The 10687-nt window shown below is 43.9% G+C and overlaps 2 protein-coding genes across 2 annotated transcripts; one reads left to right on the forward strand and one right to left on the reverse strand.

The window, feature by feature from the left end:
- Positions 1–273: 273 nt before the first annotated feature.
- On the reverse strand, positions 274–3220 carry LOC9316731 (probable receptor-like protein kinase At1g80640). The gene is given in 11 exon segments (XM_021027157.1): positions 274–599; positions 759–848; positions 924–1042; positions 1220–1322; positions 1453–1549; positions 1656–1719; positions 1852–1984; positions 2061–2303; positions 2305–2324; positions 2493–2654; positions 2936–3220. Coding segments are annotated over 11 exon segments (1308 nt in total). The 5' UTR covers positions 3084–3220; the 3' UTR covers positions 274–470.
- A 3380-nt stretch (positions 3221–6600) lies between these two features.
- On the forward strand, positions 6601–7724 carry LOC110229068 (uncharacterized protein At3g60930, chloroplastic-like). The gene is made up of 2 exons (XM_021027880.1): positions 6601–7042; positions 7099–7724. The coding sequence occupies exons 1-2, from the start codon at positions 6601–6603 to the stop codon at positions 7722–7724; spliced, it is 1068 nt and encodes a 355-aa protein (XP_020883539.1).
- Positions 7725–10687: the final 2963 nt, after the last annotated feature.

Here is a 10687-nt window from a genome sequence, read left to right on the forward strand (position 1 = left end):
ACAGATCCAAGAAACCCTAGTTTTCCGGTATTCCGAGGAATCAACGGATCTCTAGTTTCTATCCTTAAAGCTTCCGCTACTTCAAAAGGTATCAGAGCTGCGTCTCTTTGATTTCTCAATCGAAGAACGATTCTGGTGATCATGTTGTGTGGTAACTTTTATCCTTTTGCAGAAGAAAGTTTGTTTGAAGATAGTTACATGGAGATCTACGGTGATCCTATCTACGACATCTACGAAGATGTGACTAGGGAATATATATGAACAATCTACAACTAAAGAAAATATAATTATATTTGACAATAAAAAGAAACAAATATAATTATAGAACTCAACAACCCTGGAAAACTTATATTCTCACATTCTTACCCCCAAACTTTGAGATGAGCGGATCATAACCCTATACAAATATTAAAAAAAAGGCAAAAGATAAAATCATTTAATGGATTTGGATTTTTGGCGTGTTATGTCAATTATCGTGTTAACCGGAGAGTCCCTCCTAGCTCAACCGGAACCAATGGAACAAGTGAGTGAAGAACATCGGTTATTAACGGCCGGTAACTCGGTTCTGGTTGCACGCACAACACAGCCATGGCTGCTACCTGCGTAAAGAATTAACAGTCTTGATTCAACAATGTCCAAAGTAAAATCTCACCGGTCGGTTTGATCCACACCATCAAACCAAGCCTAATGAAGCAACAATATTCCAGTGTAGTCACAAACAAGATGGACTTAAAACCGGTTATATCTTCAAACCAAACCTGGTATAAGTGCTTGAGATCCATTGTATCTTTTATAACCGCATCCACAATGTTTGGAAGCTTGGATCTATCGGTAAGTTGTGGCATTGCCTGCACCATCAACACATCTATATATCACTAACCGATTCATTTTGTAGAACGTTGTGAAACCGAATAAAAACATACCCAAGTCACAAGAGATTGGCATTGAGCTGGTGTCAATTTCTCAACCGGCCGTCTACCCAACAAGAGTTCAAGCAGAACCACTCCAAATGCATAAACATCACTCTTATCCGTCAGTTTCCCTGCATACATACCCAAAAACAAACATTTATTTTCATCGCAAAACGATTATTTAAGCTGAAATGTAATCATATAATGAATCCACGATATGAAATAATATATAATCTCCCATGGTCACTAGTATGTGCTACACAATCTTAGATATGAGAAGTCTAAGGAAAAAGAGCGAACATAATTACCATCTAGGAGATATTCCGGGGCAACATAACCAAGCGTACCAGATAGTTTAATGTTGTTCTTTCCATGCTCATCAAGCGATACAGCAAGACCGAAATCTGAAATCTGCATTATTGTAATCAAACAGTAACCAAACAATGATGTGATTATTCAGTACTCAAAAGCAAATATATTACATTGACACAAGAACCATTATCTAATCAACAACATTTTTTTTTAAAGACTTAGCATTAACCTTGGCATTGAAGGAAGAATCAAGAAGAATATTCGAAGATTTCAAATCCCTGTGGATAACTGGTGGATGACAATGCTCATGGAGATACTCTAGTCCTCTGCAGTCAAACAGAGCAAAACCGGTTAACAGAATCAAAACCGAGAATAACCGATGAGAAAACCGGTCTAGGAGTCGAAAAAAGTGTCGGCTATTTATTTATATACCTAGCTGTATCAAGAGCAATCTTCATACGCATGTGCCATGTTAGAGCTGATCCACGAGAAGGCCCTAACACATTAATTATAAAGATAAAACAATCAATTATAATTATTAAACTCATATCCTAACTATCATTTTTATATTCTATACAATTTATAACTCATTGGGTTAAAACAAGATCACATAAGAACATGTTTTTACCATGTAACTGTTCATCTAATGATCCTTTCTCCATAAGCTCATAAACGATGAAACTCGAGTTGATTTCGCTTGCGGAGCCCAACAATGAAATAACGTTCGGGTGATGGATCTTGCTCAACAAGTCAACTTCATTCTGAGATCTCCAATAAGAATCAGAGACTGAATATAGAGAGCCAAGAATCAGAAGCTGAAGTTATTATTTTACTTGCCTGAAATTCTCGTTTTGCTTCTTGGCTAACGTTTTCGATCTTCTTGATCGCTGCTTTCACATTGTTGTCCAAACAAGCCTTGTAAACGCAACCGAAACCGCCTTGTCCGATTACACTACTGTCTTTAAAACCGCCTGTTGCTTTCTCGAGCGTTTTGATATCGAAAAACTGCACGTAACCCTTGTTGATAGATGTTCTTCTCTGAGTTTTAATCGAGCCGAGTCGTCTCATTAACAAGGAAAAATGAATTTCCACTCTCGGAATCTTCATTTAAAACATTGCACAAAGATCAAACAAATAATCTCACACATACTTGAAGTCGATAAGAATCAATGAACAACAAAGAAGCTTGAAATCATCAGAATCAAGAACTTCTATTGAAAACACAAGATGATGAATTTGAAGCAGATTTTGTCATTACTGTGAAAGTACCTGAATTGTTGATGGATTTGGGAGATTGGTTCTTGCGATAAACCCAAAAGCCAAAACAGAACAAGATTATAAGGCTAAGAGAAGAGAAACTGATTATAAGACCAATCAGAAGTTTCTTATGAGCATCAAATCTGTCTTCTTCACCACTTCCCATTTGGATTCCTGACACAGAACAATTCTTCAATGATTCTGTCAAATTTGTAAAGTATGGTTCTTGAGATTTTGAATTCAAGAAAGAATTCAGATAAGAAAAATAATTATGTTTTTAAATTAAAAAAAATAACAAAAAGACAACAAGTGAGTAGCTCATAAATAGCATTTAATTATCTATTTTTTTTTAAAACAAAATTGTTTATATTTTTCGAGATTCGAGGACGCATAGATCAAATCAAGAAACACAGAAGTTAAAATAAAAAGGAAATGAAGTCAACGAAGAATAATACCAGGAGAGAATGTAGCCATGGAAGAGTAAACAGGAGCTAAAGAAGGATTTGAAGCAGAAGAAGAAGAAGCTGAAACAGTGATGAATTTAGTAATGAAGATCTTGAAAAGAACAAGAAATTGAAAATGAAGAAGTAGAAGCTCTCTCATTTTTTGTTTTTTTTTTGCTAAGAAAAGAAAAGTTTTTGATGAAATTCAATCTAAAGACTTTTTAGGGGTTTTGAGATTCTTGAGAAAGCGAAGAGTGAACGAACTATCACTTTCTCTCTCGCTGTCTTCTTGAAATCACTTTTATGGCAAATAAAGGAGGGAAAGAGAAAGGGAGCTTTTAAACAAAATTTCTCTACCATTAATATAACAAAAAAGAAAGAAAGTGATGAACTAACGACCGATGAAAGATTTGGGAAAATAAACTCATTGATAATTCATTTTTAAGAAATAATAAATTGTAGTGCCATGGATTTATTTATAACTCACAAAATGACCATCTACAGTATTTGTTAAAAGAAATATGTGTACATGAAAATATTATGCAAATGACCATCTATTTGTTAAAAGAAATATGTGTACATGAAAATATTATGCAATGTTATATAAGTGAATAAAACATTATTTTATTATGTTTAATTGAATATCATAATACAGTATGACATAGTAAATTAGTGGTTCAATGGTTCACTCTGACATTTGGTAGAATTTGAACCTTTTTTTTTTTTTTTTTTGAATAACCGCTGGTCTTCCAAAGGCTTCCTAGGCCCAAGGACTAATCCCACGAGGCTGGCAATTCTCCTATGTAAACCTGCCAGTGGTCCTATCTAGAATTTGAACCTTTCCACTACGAACAATCATCTTTGGCCACCATAGATGTTTATAGTGGCAAAAACTTGGAATTCAATTAGTCCTAGAACCGAAGCCCTCAAAATCTCCCATCTAATGTTCGCGGACGATGTCATGATCTTCTTTGATGGGAGTGAGTTCTCTCTCCATGGTATCAATGAGACTTTGGAGGACTTTGCTAACTGGTCCGGGCTTAGAATGAACAGGGAAAAAACAAATCTTTATCATGCTGGCCTGAATCAAGGTGAGGCCTTAGCCATTGCTAGGCACGGTTTTTAAGTGGGGAATCTGCCTGTGGAAGTCGAAACTAACACAATCAAGATTTGTCTAGGGTTTTAATTTAGGGATACGATAAGCGTGAATTCTCAAAGAACAACAGAAACAATTGTAACCAAAGATGGTGTTCTTGATCTTATTGATGAAAAGAATAGTTTTGATCGTACAAGAGTTTGATCGTAAAAGGAAAGGATGTTTGTGCTGTGAGAGCTTTGCGTAGTGTAAATTCTAGAGCGATATTGCCTCCCCTTCTGCGAGAGCCTTGAGTCTCTCTATATAGGGGTGATAAACCGCCTCTCCAGCGATATTCTCGGAAGATTTCCATTTATCTTGAAGTCGGCGTAGAATATCGCGGATCAGGATAGTTTCCTTATTCTTCAGAGTTTTTTGGAAGGTTTCCTGATTTGAGTTGATCCTTCGTGATTCTTCTTTATCATTTCCGGGTTTATCGAAAATGATCCTTCTTTTTCGGAAATGATGCCTTGCTTGGAAATGATACTTTGAAGACGAATATTTACCAAGTCTTCACCTCGGGTGATGATGAAGACTTCGCCTCGGAGAACTTGTGCAATCGGCTCGGGTACACAGGAAGGACTGGCTCAGGTACTCTAGGATGACTTATCCGGATACCCCCGAGGCGATGGGCTCGGGCATCCCGAGGCGATTGGGTTCGGGTACTCCCGATGTCTTGTCCGGATACCCCCGAGGCGATGGGCTCGGGTATCCCGAGGCGATTGGGTTTGGGTACTCCCGATGTCTTGTCCGGATACCCCCGAGGCGATGGGCTCGGGTACCTTAAACTGATTAGATGGATAACCCGAGGTGGATGATGCGATGTCCCGAGGTGATCTCTGAAAAACTCCCGAGGTGCTCTAAGTCTGGCTCGGCGCCACAGGATGGAATTTTCTGTTGTTTCATCTTCTCTTGGCGTGTGACGGTTGGGATTCCTTCTCGAGAAGTGAAAAGGTCCTTCGCTGATTCCCGAGATTCGTGCGGATGTGAAGTATCCTATTTAATTCGCGCGTGCCCGACGCGCCTTAGATGCGGACATGGTGTGTTTTATTCGGCTCGTACGAACCCGACGCGCCCTAAATCCCTATAAATATTAAGTCTCCGACTCATTCTCTCATTTCGCAACTGCAAAGGAAAATTTTCAAGGTTCGTTCTCTTTTCTCTCTGATCTTGAGCTCTTCCATTTTATATTTTTTCCGTTATACTTCCGTCGTAGCGCCACCGTTATTAGATCTAGGGTGATTTCTCCGATCTGCCAAGCTTTGTTCTTCCGATCAACTTCTTCAATTGCCCGAGCTAGAAAATGTCTCTCTCTGATTCCAGTAATTCGCCCCGAGGCGACACTCTTCTCCCTGTCTACAAGAGAAAGATGGTCTGGAGTTCTTCAAGTGACCCCGAGGCGGACACCATGGACCGTCAGATCGAGTTGTACCGCGGTAGTGATGCAGAGTCGGCCTCACGGGAAGAAGACCCGAGCCGTTTCATTGCTCGGGAAGACACGATTGCAGATGTGGCTCGGGATCAGGATTTGCCTGATGATCCCGAGGCGATTTTGAGTAGGAGGAGGATCCATCCACCGGCAGTTGGTGAAGCTGGAGTCTCGTGCTGGCGAAATGCCCCCGAGGCGCCTCTACTTCCTATTAAGGCCAAGGAGGTTCATTATGATTCTGACGAGGCGGCTAGGTTGCTCCAAGCTAAAGTTCAAGCAGCCAAGGGTCAACAGAAGAGAAAACGAGCCAAGAAAGCTAAGAAACCTGATCCCTCGGGTTCCACTTTATGCACGGAGGATTCCCTTCGGGATCTCAAGGCCCGATTCGGTTTTAGCGAGGGGATTGAACTAAGACTTCCAACTCTGAATGAGCGAGCAGATGATCCGCCCGAGGGGTTTTTCACCCTTTACGAGGGGTTCTTCTACCATTGCTACCTCAGGCTTCCGATTCCGAGGCCTATATTGGCGTTTCTATGGTCGTACAAGATCGCTTTGTCTCAGATCACAACCCGAGGCTTGCGCCATCTCATAGGGATTCTAGTCCAGAGTATTGAGACGGTCAATCTTGTCGACCTTAGCCACTTAAGGAATCTCCTAGAGATCCGGCGGATACCAGGCCCTGTTGAGAGATTTTACATATCACCGAGGCCAAATAGGAGGGTTATCGGTGGTTTCCCAAGCAAGGATGAGAAGTACACCGACCATTTCTTCTACGTAGCCTTGAATGAGTATAGTGTCCACGAGGACTACTTAGGGAAAGTTGTTGGAAAATGGAGAAAAATTGGTACTACGCCCGAAGTCGTATTTGCTGTTTTGTTTTGCTTTAAACTTTTCGCTGAACGTTTTCTTGTTCACGCAGATCGGAACCCGTCATTTCTTGAAGACGTTCCCAAAGGCTTTCTAGATCTACACGACGAACTAATAGCTCGGAAGTGCGATTGGACGAAACACTTCTCCCAAGAAAGAATTGAGAGAGCCTTGCGTTTGCTGCACGGAGCTCCTTGCCAATCCTCTTCCGAATCGTCCGATCATCGCCTAGATCATCTTATCGAGATGCAGGGTGCTGCGCAGTCTCTGAGAGCCAGGAAAGCTGCCGAAAAGAAGGCGGCTAAGGAAAGAGCTGTTTTGGAGGCAAACTTCAGACCTCCTACTCCTCCCAAGGCCAGCCCTGAGTTCGTCGTTGGTGCCGAGGCGACTGATGAAGCTCGGGATATGGCTTCGACCGTGCCCGAGGTGGCTGGTCATATCTCCCCTACGACCGATGTCCCCGAGGTGGTAGGGGCTCTGGTTATTATTGCTCCAGCCGCCGAGGCGAAATCCAAAACTAGGGGAAAAAGACCCCGAGGTTATGGCTCGAGAGTTTCTAGGAAGGAGAAGAGGAGTCGTAGTGAAACTCCAGTGTACAAGGACAAGATCGCTTCGGCGAATTTTGTTGCTTCTTGCTCGGGTCCACCACTGTCTGCTCCCGAGGCCTTGCTGGAGGCTCAAAACTACCGTGAAACTGCTGCTGGATTTCTGAAGGTATCGATCTGTCCCTGACGTGTGAAATAGGAGTCTGCCTCGATCCATTTGGAGAGGTGGCTCGTGAGAAATCGGAGATGTTCCGAGCTGAGGTCGAGGCTAGGTTTTCCGAGGCGATCACAGCTAAACAAGAAGCTGAGGCGTTGGCCAAGGCCGAGAAGGTGGAGCGGTTGAAAGCTTCTGAGGATAGCCTGCAGACTCAGAGAAAGCTCGAGGCCGAGATTGCACGCCTCCATCGGTTATTTACCGAAGAGAAGGCTCTCCGGGAGAAGGAGATTGTCAGAGAATGGAGGGAAGCCATAAGGGAGTTTGCCGAGAAGGTCAAGGCTATCGAGGCGAAGATGGACCAGTACGGGAAGGTATCCACGCGCTATATGTACTTGGTGCAAGCGCGGGCCAATGCCGAGCTGGAGGAAGGGAAAAAGGTAGAGGATGAGAAGGCCGAGGTCCTTCAATGGACGGCTGAGTATGGGGATGCCGAGGATGAGTACGTCCGTCTCGGGACCGAGCTGCGAGAGGACTTGAAGCTTCCTCCGGTTTCCCCGGACTCTGTCGATGATAGCTTTGGGAACGGATCGATCGAGGGTGCCGCGGCGGCGATAGGTGTTGCCGACCAGTCGGGTTCGAACCGAGGTAGCTCAAGTTTCGCCGGTTAACCAAGATTCGATTTGATCCCGAGATGTCTTTTTATCATCTCTTTTGCCTTTTTTGTAAGACATGCCTGAACGGCTTTATCCACTGAATATTATGTTAAAAGTATTTTAATCTTAAAATTTTTCTGAACTGAATCCGATACTAATGTCAAATAGCTTGGTTTAGGACTTGCTCGTTGAGAAGTTAAAAGTTTTTCCTAATAATTTTAACTTCCGAGCCAAAAGCGAAAAGAATCGTGCACCAGTATTAAGTTAACTGGGTTTATGATTTGCTAGTTGAGAATTTAAATTCAAACGTTTTAACTTCCGAGCCGAGGAAACGAAATATGCGCCAATGTCAATGTTGATGAGTAGCGTACCAGTGTTAAAGTAACTGGGTTTCGATCACGTGGGACTAATCTTTATCGGTTGTGACCCGAGCTGATATAGTCGATGCCAGTGCTTTGAAGCGAACTGGGTACCAGTGTCGAAGTTAACTGGGTTTTCTGAAGACAATTTCTTTGGCAAGATATCTCCGACCGAATTGTCTTGAATGCTTATATAGCGCGCTGTAACCGAAGCGGTGAAGTGAGCTCTTTGTTCGTAGGACGTGGCCATCGTTTGAACGAACTGTCGGCTTTGTGGGTCGATAAGAAGACCGTAAAGGTTCCCGAGGTGAATTTCGGGATGGATGTCGAGGTGGATATTGAAAACCCGAAGGGTAAAACTTAGAGAATTTAAGAATTTTAATGGGAGTATATGTATACGGACCCACTCCCCTCCTTTTTTAATTAGGGGGGGGGTAGCTGAACTCGTCCGAGGACGAGCTGCCTACGTACCCTTTTCAGGGATCAAGCCACCCCGTAGTTCAAGTATATGCGTACCTTAGGTTTTTAGCGATCATATTTCCTTAGATGCATTGCGTTCCAGGATCTAGGTACCGCTTTGCCGTTCATGTTGATGAGTTCGTAGACGCCGGAACGGATTACCTTTGCGATTGTGTAAGGTCCTTCCCAATTCGCGCCGAGCTTACCTGCGTTCTGTTCGGCGGTATTCTGGAAAACTTTGTGCAGTACGAGATCTCCTTTGTGGAAACGGCGATGCTTAACGTGAGAATTGTAATACCGAGCTGTTGCATTCTGATAGTTCTGCATACGGATCAAAGCCAAATCTCTTCTTTCGTCGATTAAGTCCAGTTCGTCCAACATCATCTGAGTGTTGGAATTTTCCTGCTCGGGGAGCAAACGTCTTCTTATTCCTGGGATCTCGGCTTCGGTGGGAATGACACACTCCGTACCATAAACGAGGGCGAAGGGTGTTTCTCCCGTGGCCCGCTGCGGCGTTGTTCTGTGCAACCATAGTACTCCTTCCAATTCATCGGCCCAACGGCCTTTCTTTGCGTCGAGGCGCTTCCTTATTCCGTCGAGAATCGTCTTGTTTGCTGCTTCCGCCTGTCCGTTTCCCTGAGGATACCGAGGCGTAGACTTGCTGAGGCGGATTCCCCATTTCTCACAGAATCCTTCGAATCGAGCAGAAATAAACTGTGATTCGTTGTCTGTAACGATCTCGTAGGGTACCCCTTGGCAGCATATGATGTTCTTCCAGACGAAATTCTCGACCTGTGCGTCTTTGATGCTGGCATAGGAGTCTGCCTCGATCCATTTGGAGAGGTAGTTTGTTAATACGAGGACGAGCTTCTTCTGCTTGGAGTTGTGTAAAGGTCCGATAATGTCCATGGACCAGCACATGAAGGGATAAGGCGAGGTGATGGAAGAGAGGAGCTCGGCGGGTTGACGAATAGTTGGTGCGTGTCTCTGGCATTTATCGCACCGTTGAGAAAACTTCTCGCAGTCTCTGACCATCGTCGGCCAAAAATATCCATGGCGTTTGACCTTCATGGCTAGGGCTCTCCCGCTAGAGTGATTTCCACAAGATCTGCCGTGTATTTCTTCCATGACTCTCCGAGCTTCGTTACCTTCGACGCAGATTAGCAAGGGTCCGGAGAACCACCACTTAAAGAGTTCTCCGTCGATTAGAGTATACCGAGCCGCTTTTGCCTTAAGCTTCTGAGCTGCCCATTTTTCTGTAGGAACTTCTCCATCTGCTATGTAACTTCGGATGGCTCCGATCCATTTGGCGTCGCTTCCATATTCGGGCTCGGTTGCGTCTGTAGTTTGTTGGTCTAGTGGTTCGGTGTCTGTTTCTTCTAGGTCTTCCGTCTCCCGAGCTGTTAATACTTGATCTTTGCTACCGTCTTCAATGCTCGGCTTTTCGATGAACTCTACCGGTATGATCCTCTTCAGATTTGGGTCGGAGGTTGAAGCTAGAGCTGCTAAGGCATCGGCCGATGTATTTTCCCCTCGTGGGATTCTGGGGTCGGAGGTTGAAGCTAGAGCTGCTAAGGCATCGGCCGATGTATTTTCCCCTCGTGGGATTCTGGTTAACTCGAACTCTCCGAACTGTTTCGCTAAGTCTTGCGTGAGAGCAAGATACGCTTCCATTCGTTCGTCGCGAGCCGCGTATTCTCCATTGAATTGATTGGCTACGAGCTAGGAGTCGCAAAAGGCTCGCAGCTTGTTGATCTTAAGTCCCCGAGCCAGCTTAAGTCCTGCAATCAGCGCTTCATACTCTGCCACGTTGTTAGTCGCGTCGAAATTTAGCCGAAAGGATTGATCAAGGATTTCACCCTCTGGTGATGCTAGGCGGATTCCGACGCCAGAACCTTGTTTTGAGGATGAGCCGTCGACGTGGAGGATCCAAACAGCGTCGGGTGACTCTTCTCGAGCGTTCTCTTTTGGCAGCTCGATGATAAAATTGGCCAGGACTTGAGATTTCGCGCATGTTTTGTTCCTGTATTCGATGTCATACTCGCTGAGTTCTACTGCCCATTTGGCCAGGTATCCCGACTGGCTTGGACTGTGCAGGATAGTTCGGAGTGACACGGGCGCCATTACGATAATTGAGTGAGACTGGAAATATGGTCGTAG

This window comes from Arabidopsis lyrata (assembly GCF_000004255.2).
Source record: "Arabidopsis lyrata subsp. lyrata unplaced genomic scaffold ARALYscaffold_4, whole genome shotgun sequence".
Taxonomy (NCBI): domain Eukaryota; kingdom Viridiplantae; phylum Streptophyta; class Magnoliopsida; order Brassicales; family Brassicaceae; genus Arabidopsis; species Arabidopsis lyrata.

Coding starts and splice junctions, on each gene's coding strand:
- LOC110229068 (XM_021027880.1), top strand. CDS start 6,601: ATGCAGGGTGCTGCGCAGTCTCTGAGAGCCAGGAAAGCTGCCGAAAAG. Junction 7,043..7,098: donor GCTGGAGGCTCAAAACTACC/GTGAAACTGCTG, acceptor CGTGTGAAATAG/GAGTCTGCCTCGATCCATTT.